At 32.4% G+C, this 14,527-nt stretch overlaps 2 protein-coding genes across 3 annotated transcripts; one reads left to right on the top strand and one right to left on the bottom strand.

Moving 5' to 3' along the window:
• Positions 1–2,183: 2,183 nt before the first annotated feature.
• On the bottom strand, positions 2,184–3,701 carry LOC142633728 (uncharacterized). Of its 2 annotated transcripts, XM_075807977.1 has the most exons (2): positions 3,251–3,701; positions 2,184–3,103 (listed from the first exon to the last, which is right to left on the bottom strand). In XM_075807977.1, the coding sequence occupies exon 2, from the start codon at positions 3,044–3,046 to the stop codon at positions 2,375–2,377; it is 672 nt and encodes a 223-aa protein (XP_075664092.1). In that variant the 5' UTR covers positions 3,047–3,103; positions 3,251–3,701; the 3' UTR covers positions 2,184–2,374. The 2 variants fall into 2 exon arrangements, with proteins under 2 accessions (XP_075664092.1, XP_075664091.1); XM_075807976.1 differs by having other exon boundaries at positions 2,184–3,660.
• Positions 3,702–12,028: 8,327 nt separating this feature from the next.
• Positions 12,029–14,181, top strand: LOC142635638 (uncharacterized). Its single transcript, XM_075809772.1, has 4 exons — positions 12,029–12,587; positions 12,823–13,307; positions 13,714–13,871; positions 14,016–14,181. The coding sequence occupies exons 1-4, from the start codon at positions 12,029–12,031 to the stop codon at positions 14,179–14,181; spliced, it is 1,368 nt and encodes a 455-aa protein (XP_075665887.1).
• The last annotated feature ends 346 nt before the right edge of the window (positions 14,182–14,527 follow it).

Genomic DNA, 14,527 nt, shown 5'->3' on the forward strand with positions numbered 1-14,527 from the left:
GAGAGAAAAGAATGAGAAATGAGAAAGAAGAGAGAGAGAAAAAAATCAGAAATGAGAAAGAATTAGAAATGAGAAAGAAGAGAGAGAGAAAAAAAATTAGAAATGAGAGAAGAGAGAGAGCACGCGTTTTGTTAGTTAGGAAAAATAATAAAAAATTGTGAGAGTATTGATTATTTAATTAAAAGATGGGTAAAATAGAGGAACTGATGTGAAGATTTTGTAAAAGTGATAGTGTAAAATAGAAAATGTAGATTTTTTGTGTAAAATAGAGGAAATTTTTAAAAGAACTGATGTGATTGCTCTTAGTAACGTATAAAGAATGAATTTGCACATGGGGGAAATATTTTTGGCAAATGTGATCAACGAAAACCTAGTTAGTAGTTATTGTCCCATGTATAATTTTTTTTGATGAGTGACATTCCCATGCATAATTTAATAGAAGTAACGTGGAAATTTTATGGACCATTACAAAAATAGCAAGAATTTTCTGTTGAAATTTAAAATTTTATTGAAAGTTTGGAAACAGCAACTTTTTTCCCCCCTTAATTTTGAAATATAAATTTTAAATCCATCATATTCATTACTTGATAATTATGTCTTACCACCTTTAGAACTTTCAACTTACAAGGATATGTAACATGATGAGACTATTGTACGGAAGGAATAAAGAAAACCACTTCAAGAATTATTATAGCTCTTAAAAGACACCTAATAAGTATCTAATTCTAAACTTTCAACAAAAAAAAAAGAAGTATCTAATTCTAAACACATCTATTAGAGCTCTTAAACTTTCAAGGTTTTTTTTATTATTTTTTATTTATTGAGTCATATTGACAAATGTTTTAAGCCTTCAAATATTTTGAAAGGCTTATACAACATATTTATTACATAAACAAAAAGGGAACAAAAAATAAAAAACAATGTTTTTCATGAACTAAGATTTATCCCTCTAAAACAATTGCGGAAACAATACAAGAACTCTATTTTCTTGTGCCTTGTAGTTCTAGTTAGTTTTGTGACCTTATTCTTTCAATAAATTTAGGGATACAAAAATTTTCATAGTTGCTATTGAAATGATATGTCCTGAATGATGCATAAGATAAATGGTATCATTGGTGGTTAATAATACTTATATATATATATATATATATATATATATATATATAACGTCTTTTAGCCTAAGAAAATATTTCAAAAACTAGACAAAACCAAGAAACATGTCTCAAGTAGTCAAGTCCAATATTCATCACTTCCGTTGACATTCATGTGTCCCAAGCCCAATGTTCAAGTACTCATAAAAAATTCCCACCAACCAAATGTTTGTTGTCCTAATCCCTTAAATTTGGCAAATTCAAAAAGAGAGCCTTTTCTTTAGGGAAGCAAATTTGAATTACCCCTATCGGAGAGAGGTAAGATCAACCCACATTTTTAAGGAAGTTCATTGCTTATAATGTTTGTTTGTAGTAATATCCAACTACCATAACTGATATTCCATACTAATCAATAGGTCATTTGGTGACTCTAACAACATTATATAAGAGCAAAGGAGGACCCAACGTGAGGACTTAGGAGGGATACAAACTTGGAAATGGAGCATATTCTTATACTTCCAACACTTCCAATACCATTTCTTTATTGGATTTGGTGTTTGAGCACACAAATAGAAGTCTCTTTTTCCTTCATTTCAAACCATTCTTTTGTAGGTATGCTAAATTTTGCATAATCTTAAGATATTCTGCTAATTTTCTTTATTATTTGTGTAGACTCGGGTAGTAATGTAGTATAACTAACCTCTCGAACCAAATCCCAATCAATGGAAAAACCCAATCAAATTCAAGTACGTGTTAATCAACAAAAGAGCCTAGACATAGGTTGAAATTCACTCAAAAAAAAAAAAACAAAAGAGCCTAGACAATAATGAATCCATATCAAAAAAATGACAAATATATGATCATAACTTTTTGAAAAAGATTGTGAAATTCTTGTGTTGCTCTTATTTTCCTTATTTAATTTCTATTTAGAATCACTGAATTTACAAGTAATACCTGCATGATTGTGGTACTCCATCTATATCTTAACAAAAAAAAAAATATAGAGAATCACTTAAATCCTTTGGAAAAATGACAAAAAAAGAGAAGGGAATGAAAAACAAATCTTCTAGACTTTTAGTCTAGGAATAGTAGTAGTATTAAAGAGCACCAATGTATATATAATAAATCCATCAAATTTCATTTTACACAGTAAAACAGAATTACAGTATTGAATTCCTTTGGAAATTTTCCCCCACAGTAACAGTAACTAATTAAAAAAAACAATAAAATAAAAAAACACAGTTTATGACGAATCAGGAGGCACCACGTGGATGAAGATGGAATCAGAAAATGTCAAGGATCTCGAGGATCGAACGGTTGCAGAGGGGACACGAACCTCGGTTCAACCAAAGCTCCCTCGAACACACCCTGCAAAAAGTGTGCCCACATGGTATGAACGCTGCGCCTTTCTTCCTCACCATGCACACGCAGCACACCGAATCATTCCCCTCCACTCCCCCTTTCTCTTTCTCTTTCTCTTTCTCTGACATCATCGTCGTCGTCGTCTCCTCATCTCCACCGTCCGTTTCCTCCAGCAATCTCATCAACGAAACCCTGAACGGCGTTCCCGGTGCTGTCGTCGTCGTCGTCGTCCCTACGGTTCCTGCGGTGTCTGTGGGTCCCACTGTTGCCACTCTCTCCAGTTCATGCGACGCACGAAGGTGTCTCTCAGCTGCCAACGCGGCAGCTAAGTTCATACCCGAACCCGACGAAACCGGGCTCACGCAAAGCGGATCCGGGTTGTGACCCGGTGGAGCCTGGGCCGGGCCCACATCGATAACAACCACGTCGTCTTCTTCGTCGTCGTCGACGATGTTGTTGTTGTTGTTGCTGTTGTTGTCTCTGACATTGGTCCCACCGAAAACCCAGGTGGTCCCACAACAGCCCATTCCTTTCAATCCCAGCCGCTCTTTCAGACTCCTCCGCCTTCTCCGCGCTCCATCTACACCGTCCATTTGCTCCCTCAGAAAACACAGAATCGTTCTCGTCTCTCTTTCTCTCACCACCGATTCCTGCAATATCATACCGAGTTGACTCATTTTCGCGCAAACCCAGACAGAAGCCAAAAAGAAAAACGTATACCAGCACACTACATGTATAAGTAAAGCAAAAAAGTGAAAAAGGGTTTTTTGTGAGGTACTGTATTAATAAAAACCTACAGGTTTAGATCACACAGTGAAGGTGGAGTTGTCCATGTAAATCCCGTGAGCATCTTCAAGTAGCTGCAAGAAACGTTAAAACCCCACCTCTCTATGTTTAATTCACAGCAGCTAAAGTGACAAAACCAAACATGGAAAAATGGGGTCCAAAGAAAGCGAAGTTGTTTTTTTGCATAGTTGAGAGGCTTGAGAAACTTAGAATAGGTCAATAAATACAGTGGTTTTAACTGATTATGAGGTCCTAGCTAACTCCGTCTTTAAAAATGATGGGATTTTGGAGAGTTTGGGAAAGAAAAAGAGGACAAAATAGAAAGAGAAGAAGAAGACAAAAGGGAAAGGAATTGCAGAGCTCCTTTCACAGAGTTTTTTTTTTTTCTTCTTCTTCTTCTTCTTAATTGTCTTGAAGTTGGAGTAAGGGAACCAATTTTTCTTTGTTTTTTGGTACCTTTATACTTTGTTTTGTGGCAGACTTGGCAGTATATTAAATTTTTAATTTTTTTTTATTACATTAAAGTAGCTTGTAGTTTTTGTTGCTTGTACATGGTGTTTCGCCGGCCCCGAAATGAAGTCAAAAGCCATTGAAGCCGGCGCGTGAACCAAGGTTTTGACACATGGCATCCCCATCACCTAATAATCAGAACTTTGGATAATAATATAATATTATTAATATTAATATTAATATTAAAATGAACTTTACATTTTACACGCTATATATCTATAAGATAAGTTTGGATTTGTTTGCTGCTCAAAAAAGAAAAAGTTTGGATTTGTTTCTAAATTACTAGTTCTTTATTTTTCAAAATTTTTAATTTATATCATTATTATTAAATGTCATATTTTTGAAATTATAAAGGTTATACCAATCATGTTTTGGTCGTTAACTTGTCTAAAAATGATGTTGTTTTAAAACATATATTTTTTTGGTTTTTTTAGAAATACATTTTTTTTTTGTGTTGATAATAAAAGTATAGAAAATTATTCATTGAAGGAGCATATTAACATTGCTATAACAAACAACTGATAGTTTAAGTTGCAAGTTGTTACTTAATTCTATTTGTTTCGATATTAATATTTTTTTTAAATGAATCATTTTTTATAAAACATTTTTTAAGAAAATTATCTTATTTTCTTATGTTTGGTAGCAACATAGGAGAATGAGTATACTAACATTACTATAATAGACAATTGATAGTTTAAGTTGCAAGTTGTAACTTAATTTTTTTTTTTTTGACATTAATATTTTTTAAAAAATAAATCATTTTTCATAAAAAAAAAAACTTTTTAGAAAATTATCTCATTTTTCTATGTTTAGTAGCAATCTTAAAATGAGTTGGAAAACTATTTCTTGATTTCCTTTATTTAGCCCCCATGTGAGATAATGTTGTTTCCCAATTTTAATAAATAAATAAATAAACAACTCAATCTCATTTTAAGATAAATAAAGAAAGTTAAAAAGATAGTAATTTTTTCTTAATCCATTTTTTATGATACTACCAAACATAGAAAAAAACAAAAAACAAAAAACTATCTTCACATGAGATTACCCATTTAGGCAAACGGAGAAAATCATTGATCAAGTTCTCCCTCCTCTTAAATTATATAAAAAAATGACTAATTTTAGAGGTTTTTTGATTTATAGGTACTAATTTTAGAGTTGATTCTCTCCGAGTGTACATAATATTATAACCTAAATTAAAATAATAGAATGAGATGGCATGCTCCACAAGATTCTCAATTTTTATTGAGCTGGTTAGACACGTAAGTCTCCAATTTCAAGCAAAACGCAGCCTTAGACTGGTGTTTGGTTAGAGGTGACTAAATGAGAGACGTCAATCTGATTATATTGTAGTTAAAAAATAAATTGATTGAATTTTGAATAAGGCTGAAGTTTATCCTTAACTAAATGGTTTGAATGATTGATAAATGATTTTTTTTTTTTAATTGACTCCGATGGATAGAGGGATCTAAATATTATATTAAACACAAAATATACAGCCCAACTGCTCTATCTCGTAGGGGTTAACCCCGACACTTTTATTATGTTAAAATTTTTTTAAATTTAGGTTAAATATGCATTCCTTTTCTCTTTAAATAAATACATAAACTTCCTTTTGAGATTATAAATACTTTTCATTAAGGATTAGACTATTTGACTTCAAACATATAACACATAGTATTGGACTATTGTTTGTGTCAAAGAGGGTTTCTAATTTTTTATTCCTCTATAATGTATCCAAATTTTTAAAAAAAAAAAACCTTTGTCCAATGAGTCAAATCAAGTTTATCTGTTATTTCCCCACCCCTGAACGAAGGTTGGTGCACTGATTGTGCCAAAAAGGGAGAATTGCTTCCCAACATAATTTCACTCCACATATTCTTTGTCCTGGATAGGGAAAAGAAAATAGCAAGAGTAATTTTCAAATTTTTCCTGAAAGGGAAAAAACTTTAATGCAGTGAGTATGGGAAAATTGATAGGATGTGTCAAAGGTGTTGGTTTAAGATATATTTTTAAAAACTTTTTATGAGAAAAGAAATTTATATTTTGATTGTTTTTTATATTTCTCATAAAAATTATGCCAGAATTTTCTTAAAATAGTTATTAACAGTTACCGTAAGAGTATGTTAGTAACCTTATACATATTTAGATAATAATTACGGTAATATTGCATTTAGTTAGTTAGTTAGTTAGTTAATTAGTTACAATTTTAAGTATATTAATCACATTTAACACATATTGAAATTATTAATACACGTGGATAATAATAGGACCATTAGGATAAGGTCACGTGGGCTAATAGAATAGTTTTATAGTTCTAAAAATACCTACTTATAATCACATTTCCATGATGTAATAATAAACCAATTGCTTGGTGCTTTAGTACATCTCTCTATTTTAAAATTTTTTTTTCTATAGAAAATGACTACCTTAAATTAAATAAATTTTCTTACAATTTCTATTCGTCCCCGTTAGGAACCACTAGGTTACTTTCAGAGCATTTGTTAACATTACTTTTAATTTAATTTAATTGAACATCATGATTTGTGATCTAACAGGGCTCACACTTTTTCTGGTTTCACTCTCAGTTACCCAACTGGACCCTATTTTCGGTGGATTCAAATCTAGACAAAGTAGGCATGTTATCATCATCATACATGTCCTACCATGATTAAAGCTCTTCTTAATTAAGGTTATAAGGATCTAAACAATCCAAAGTCAAATTTCTACTTGGAATTAATATTATTAATCATATCCATGTAAATATTTATTGGGTCAATGATTGGCAATGCCAATTGGTTGGTCTATGGAGTCCAACCAATCATGAAGCCTATTTTGTTGACACCAACCAGAATAAGGGGAATATCCGTTCAACCAAGCATAACCAAATGTCACATTAATGTGCAATTTTCAATAGTTATTCGGTTTGGATGATATCACATTTGGTGCTAGGTCGCTAATTTTGATTTTTGAAACAGATTTTGATTGATTTTGCCTCGTCTGGCGAACTGGACTTACTCGGTTTTTCACAATTCTAATCTAAGTTATACTATCATATCTTCGTATATAATATATTAAAGTGAAAGTTCAATCAGAAATCAAAATTAGATTTTAATTTTGTGTCAAGCGTCTTTTTAATTGTCCTATTAGAACTAGTATATGTATAGGTATATATGTATACTCAAAAATTTTAAAATAATTAAAATTAAATTATTAAATAAATAATGATAAATAAAATAAGTAGAAAATTTTAATAAAAAATTTACTTTAAGTTTTGATTGTTTAGAGTTTACATATTGTGGGGGTAAGATTTATAAAATAAACAAGTGGGTCGTGGGCTTGATCAATTGGTACCAGTTTGTTTTTGTTATTGGGCCCCTAGGCCAACGAGTCAGCCTGTACTACAGACATTCGAGGAACCGTCCGAGGATGAATGTCTCCTCGGATGGGCCGGGTGCACACCCTGGGATTTGCCAAAAAGATTAAAGGCAGAGTTCTGGAAAAACTATTGGGTAAAAGGGGGATCTAAGTACCCTCTAGAGGCAACGGCTTGATAGAAATATCTGAGAAAAAGACTGCTACCTCCACATTAAAGATCCTGCACCTACTTCCCTAGCCACATTAATAGGGAAATGACCCTTGAACAGTAGAATTGAACTTTCCTACTATTATTTAAAGATTTCAAGAAGGTGGTGGAAATGGGAGGCACCTAAGAATAAGATTTGTGAGACACGTGGAGGTAGAAAAAAGAAGAAGAATATTTAAGGAGAGGAGGGAAAAAAGGAGAAGAAAAAAAGATCGGTCGGTGAGCAAGAAAGAACTAAGAATTGTAATTTTTAGCACAAAAGAGAAGCAATATACAAATCGTCATCGGCTTACGTCCGAGGAGGTTCCCTCGTCATATTTGTTTATCATTTGTAAAGATTGTGGCATTCTAGCCTGCTTATCAAGTATCCAGTACCCCTAAACTAGATTTCGAATCCACACTCTACAAATCTTATTGTTTAAGGCTCATTGAACCTGAGCTCACGACTATCTTTGGGTCCAGGTGCAATTGTGCACTTACACATATTTTTATATTTTAAAATTCTCTTTGTACTTTGTGTTAATTTCTTAATATGAGATATGAAATGAATTTGATCATTTATATTTGGGTTATGTTTAATTTATGCCTTAGCCAGTATAAACAATAATAAACAAAATAGTTCCTCAATACTGATTTTTTCGTAGTGATAGTCTAATTGAAAAAATCAGCATACTCACAAATTCAAAACATACACAAAAAAGTTTTAAAATGGAGAATATAAAAATATAAACAAAAACTTACATAAGAGAACCAAGAACTTAATTGGGTGTCAATTGTTTTGCTTCTTTATAATAGACTTCCTTTGACATAATATCTTGCAAGCAAATTCAGAAGTAAAGAATAATAAGTAAGATGAATTTATTAGATTAAAACATAAACGTAAATTGCATTTTGAAAAAAAAATACAACAATGTGGAGTGTATTGTGTGAGATTTAGTTACAGGGATGGATTATTGGTTAAGAGAGATTGTATCGAAAAGCCATGACTGAATACATATAAGTTCTAAAAATTTTGATAATAAATTTTCTAAAAAAATTTTGATAATAGATTTTTAGTTGGAGTAGAATTTAAATTTCTAAAACTTACGGTTGATGATAAAATATTATCTAAATTAAATTATTGTTAAACCTTACCCCTTAGTCAAGAGTTTTTTAGCTTAATATTCTAATAAAATATTAATTTAATAAGATGCAACTTGTGTAAAAAAACAAAAACAAAAACGTGGGTTGTATGGGATTTAATTTTAGGATATTTTGATAATAGACATTTAGTTTGAATAGAATTTAAATTTGTTTTAAATTATTGTTAAATCTTATTCCTTAGTCAAAATGTGGGTTGTTGTATGGGATTTAAGTTAAGAATTTTTTATAATAAACTTTTAGTTTGAATAGAATTTAAATTTAAATGATACAATTTTACCTAAATTAAACCATCGTTAAATATTATACTTTAATTGAGGAAATATATCCTGACAAAAAATGTATAATTAATTTATTAACTAGTGAGAATAGTCATTTGGTGCAACCACGACTTTTAACCCCAACTTTTATTATGTAATATATGATTTAAAGGAGAAGGTGTTTACTTTAAACTCAAATCTTTAAGAGTATTACGTTATTTACAATTTTTTATCCAAAAAAAAAGTTTGGTAAATCTATATGAAGTATGAACAAATAACATTGTTGTTTTTCCTTTCCAAAAAAAAAAGTTTTTTTTTTTTGTTTCTTATGACTGTGTAGTAATATATTTTAAGTAAAAATAAATAGTATTAAGTAAATTAATAATAAAAGGACTAGATGAAGAATTTGAATTGTAATCAAATTAAGATTTTTATCAACTTAAAAATTATATGAGAAAAAAGATAAGAACAAAAATTGTATCTATTTTTTTTTTAAATCTAAAAAAATTCTTGTAATTTGGTGAAATCACTTGGTGCAACTACAGTTTTTAACCCCAACTTTTACAGTGAAAACACTTGGTATAACTACGGCTTCTAAGCTCACTTTTTATTATATAGTATATGATATAATATATATACACACAATAAGGTAATAAGGTAGGAATTTATTTTCATGTGACACATAGGGTCCGTTTGGATAGAACTTATTGCTGAAAACTGAAAACTGAAAATACTGTAGCAAAATAATTTTTAAATATGTGAATAGTGATGTGGGACCCATTTGTAATAAAAAATTGATGAAAAAGTACATGAACAGTGCGCACAGTACGCGCACAGTGTCACACAGTACGCGCACAGTGCCGCACAATGCGCGCACTGCGCACATGTTCCCCTCTGGGGAAAAAAAAAAAAGGCAAAACGTGAACGCGGAAATAATCTGAATCCAAATGGCCTCATAATAATGCCATTGAATCAAAAGGCTCTTGAAAATAAATTTACAAGTTGGAAATATAAATGATTTCAGGTCCTTCCCGTTTGTATCGAATTGGATGGAGGTTTTTTTTTTTTTTTTTCTTCATAAAAAAGATCCCAATGTTCAAGATTGTGGGCTATTTAGGGTGCTTTCCTAATTTACATAGTAAAAATACATGCACAAAAATAATATTGTGGGCTATGTCATTTGAAGAAGGGAAATGGATATAATTTCCTATGCAATAAAAGATGGGCTACTAGAATCACGCATCCAAAAGATATAGAAATGGAGCAGCATTAGGCGCAAGCCCATGAGGCCATGACTGTTATGGGATTTGTTTTTGTTCTTCTTTCTGGCCGAAAGATTATTATGGGCCTTAAGACATTAAAATGTAATTTGTAAACAGCCCAGGCTCACCTCATTTCGGTGTCAAAGTGTTTTTTGCTTGCCCGTGACCCAACCCAAGTACAATCATTGATTAGAGCGTACACACATCATTCTTCAAATATAACAGCAGCATAATAAATGAATGATCAAAATACAAAGAAATGACCATGTTTATTTATAAGATAAAGTTTAGTTACAAAATTAGTTGTAACTTAAAACTACAAATTAACGTAATAAAATAAATATTATTATATATTTTGAAAATATAACCGTTGAATTACATGTTCCTTACGCTTTTAATACACATGTCAAATTTTGTGTCAATCGGATATTATTTACTATATAATTTATAAACTTATATTTTATGCATAATTTTAAATTACAAAAACTTGTAATTTAAAAATTTATTGATGACATAGCTATTAATCTTTAATTTTTTTGAAATTTTGCAAACATAGAAGATATAAAAAAAAGATGTAATCCAATGGTTGATTTGTCAAAATTCACCTCCAATAAAAAGATATTGAGTGAGTTTGTAGCCTAAGGCTACATCTAATTTTATAGCTGAACTTTGTCCTTATCTATAAGTTTAATCCCAATTCACTATTTATTATCTATCATGTAATGAGCTTGTTCATCATTTAACTCGTTGGGCGTGTATTTCTCCAACTTAGGATCTTAACCAAAGTTATTAATTCCGTTCCGTTCCGGCCGGAATGGCCGGAATTTTTCGTTCCGGTATGCAAACCGGTATCGGGATACTCAGCGTTCCACCTCGGGCCAAATTTCGGTGGGTTTCGGTCCATTCCGGCCATTCCGGAAAATTTCGGTCAATTCCGGCCGAAATGTGAATTTCGGCCGGTACCTGATTTGGTCTGTGGGAAGAAAAAAAAAAAAAAAAAAAAAGAAAAGTCCAAACGACGCCGTTTTGGACTTAACTAAAGTCTAAAAGTAAAAACCTAATCTTCTGATTCTTTTTTCTATTCGGCTCTCTCTTCTTCTCTCCCATTCTTTTCTTTCACTCTCAAATACCTCTCTCACAGTCTCACTCCTTGCCGCCGCCGTGCTCGGCTCCTTGCTACTCGACTCCCTCTTTCTCTCACTCTCTCGGATTGAAGCTCAACAGTTATTCGGCTCTCTCTTCTCTCCCATTCTTTTCTTTCACTCTCAAATACCTCTCTCACTCACTGCCGCCGCTGTGCCCACTGCTCACAGCACTCTCTCGTGACTCCTTCTTTCTCTCACTCTCTCGGATTGAAGCTCAACAGTTCAGCTTCAGGCAGGTATTCTTTCTCTACCCTCACTCTCTCGAATTGTTTTGCATTTGATAGAAGTGTGGAGAATATCTGAGAAATTGCAAATAGGTAGATGTGTTTCCTATTTCTTAGTTTAGAATAGAATCTTGAGCAATTGTAATAATGCTTTTGCTTTCCTATTTGCAATTTTTGTAAGAAAATTTTGAAGTCATTTGTTGTGGATTTATTTTTTTTTCTCTCGGATTGTCATGAGCTTCTATTTTTTTTTTCTCTTGGATATGCAATTAAGTGTACTTAAGTTAAGATATGTGATTTGTTCATTTAAGATATGTAATTTGTTTGCTCATTCACTTCATGCAAATTAAATTAAATTTTAGCCACTTTGCATTTGATTGAATTTGATTACATTTCATTGAACGAGTAAACTATGGTTGATCATCATAGTTCGGCTGCTACTTCTTCGCACGTGTGGCCTCTCGCCCTTGCAAGATCGAGAGGATCCCGCATGGGCTCGTACCCGTGCGGTGCCGAACGCAAAAAATAACACTATATGTTTGTATTGTAATAAGTTGATCAAAGGGGGTGGTATTACTAGACTTAAGTATCATCTTGCTGGGATTAGGGGTCAAGTTGAATCATGTAAAGTTGTTTCATCTGATATTAGGTTTCAAATGAAACAAATGATTGAAGAATTAAAAAAATGTAAAGAAACTAAAAAGAGGATTCAGTCAGAAATTGGGAACCCATATGGTGATCCATTTGATGTTGATGAGGAGGAGGAGGAGGAGGATGAGGTTAGGGTTGTTGAAAAGAGTCCCCCTCAAACATTAGGTAAACGAAAATCTAGGGGAAAGGATGTTGACATTGATATGAGTCAAATAAGAGAAAAGAAGAAAATTAAAAGTTATTTTGCTTCTAGAACAACCCCTGGTGCTCAACCCTCTATAAGAAGTGCTTTGGCTACAAAAGCAATGGTTGATAATGCAAAAATGAATGTGGCAAGATGGTGGTATCATTCTAATGTACCCTTCTATGCATCTCAATCACCCTATTATCAACTTATGATAGATTCCATTGCTTCTATTGGGCCGGGATTTAAGGGGCCTTCTTTTTATGAGTTGAGGGGACCCCTTTTGAGAAATGCTGTGCATGAAGTTAATGACTTTTTGTTAGATATAAAAAATGATTGGAAAGTATATGGATGTTCAGTGATGTCGATGGGTGGACAAATCAAAAACGGCAACCAATAATGAATTTTTGGTGTATTGTCCAAGGGGTGCTATGTTCTTGAAATCTATTGACACTTCGAGCCTTACAAAGGATGCTGAAACGTTGTTCAATATATTTGATTCGTTGTTCAAGAAATTGGCGTGGAATATATTGTGCAATTGATTACGGATAATGCTTCGCCTATAAAAAAGCTGGAAAAAAATTGCAGCGAAGTATGGTACTTTATTTTGGTCTCCTTGTGCAGCTCATTGCATAGACTTGATGTTGGAGAATATTGCTAATCCTAAGTGGTTCCCTCTTGTTGATGAAGCAATTAAGAAGGCAAAAAAGATAACAAAGTTCATTTACAACCATGGAGTTGTTTTAGACTTGATGAGGCAAGATTTTACAAATGGAAGAGAGTTATGTCGTCCTGCAATTACAAGGTTTGCCACTAACTTCTTAAGTCTACAAAGCATGCTAAGGTTCAAAAAAGAGCTTAGACAAATGTTCACTAGTGATAAATGGCTTTCATGCCCCCATGCTAAGACCGCTGTTGGGAAGGAGATTAGTAAAATTGTTTTAGAAGATTATTCATTTTGGTCTCAATGCACACACATAGTGAAAGTTAGTGAGCCTTTAGTTAGAGTACTTCGTCTTGTTGATGGGGATGAGAAACCTGCTATGGGGTACTTGTATGAAGCAATGGACAAAGCAAAAGAGGAAATAAAAAGAAGGTTAAAGAACAAAGTTTCTTTGTATGGACATTATATTAGAGTTATTGATGCTAGATGGGACAAACAACTTCATAGTCCTTTGCATGCGACGAGTTGCTTTCTTAACCACTGCAATTTACTTTAGGCCTTCATTTAAAAGGCAAAATGAAGTTCAAAGAGGGTTGCTAAGCACTCTAATGAGGTTGGTTCCCGATCGACATTCAAGACAAAATAAGTTCACAACTTGATGAGTACAAAAGTCAATTGGTGACTTTGGCACATCACTAGCAATCCGCCAACGAGAGAGACTAAATCCAGGTAAACATTAATAATTTAATAGTATTTCTATTTGCTTTCAATATGTCTATTTATCCTTTATTTTTTGTTATTGTAAGATTACATGGGCAATGCTTATTTTATATTTTTATTTGTTATTGTAGTTTCATGGTGGGAGCAATTTGGCCTTGGAGCTCCCGATTTACAATCATTTGCCATTCGTGTGCTTAGTCAATGTTGTAGTGCAACCGGTTGTGAGAGAAATTGGAGCACATTTGAACATGTTCACTCAAAGAAGAGAAATAGATTGGAACATAAGCGAGTAAATGATTTGGTCTTTGTCCATTATAATTTGAGGCTTCGACAAAAGGTAAATTTATCATCGTTACTCATATGTAAATGAAATGTACTTTCAAATAATTATAATTTATAAAATGTTACTAATGTTTAATAATTTCATTGGTAGGAACATTCAAAGGAATAAGTATGCATTAGATCCTATAAGCTTGGATAACATTGACTTGATGGGAGATTGGGTGGCTGAAGAACCTGCACTTCTTAATCCGGATGACGTAAATTGGGATTGTCTTAATGAACCGAGCGGCCATAGGGAATGTGGAAGAGGATGCTGAACTTGAAACTATTGATGTTGATGATGATGATGACAACAATGAACATGACTTGACAAATCTTCCAATGGGTGTTGGTGGTTCTTATGGGAGTTCTTTTGATGATGAATTTGATCCTTCTCTCATGGATGATGATGAGGAGGACTAATATTATGTTATAAATTTTATTGGCTTATTAGTTATTAATTATTATGGGTTTATGTAATGAGTAATGACTTGTTATAAATCTTCCTATTGTTTGATGTTGTATTGAGGTTTAAGACATAAGAGTTAAGACTTAATGTTTTGTATTATTTGATGTTTAGTTATTGTCTTGTAAATCTTCTTGTTGTGTGATGTTAAATAGATG

Source organism: Castanea sativa, chromosome 5, assembly GCF_040712315.1.
Source record: "Castanea sativa cultivar Marrone di Chiusa Pesio chromosome 5, ASM4071231v1".
NCBI classification, from domain to species: Eukaryota; Viridiplantae; Streptophyta; class Magnoliopsida; order Fagales; family Fagaceae; genus Castanea; species Castanea sativa.

Excerpts from the sequence above, each read along its gene's own strand:
- LOC142633728 (XM_075807976.1), bottom strand. The coding sequence starts at position 3,130 with ATGAGTCAACTCGGTATGATATTGCAGGAATCGGTGGTGAGAGAAAGA.
- LOC142635638 (XM_075809772.1), top strand. The coding sequence starts at position 12,029 with ATGATTGAAGAATTAAAAAAATGTAAAGAAACTAAAAAGAGGATTCAG. Across the intron at positions 13,308-13,713 it reads AAAGAAGGTTAAAGAACAAA|TTTCATGGTGGGAGCAATTT; the intron begins GTTTCTTTGTAT and ends TTGTTATTGTAG. Across the intron at positions 13,872-14,015 it reads ATAGATTGGAACATAAGCGA|GAACATTCAAAGGAATAAGT; the intron begins GTAAATGATTTG and ends TTTCATTGGTAG.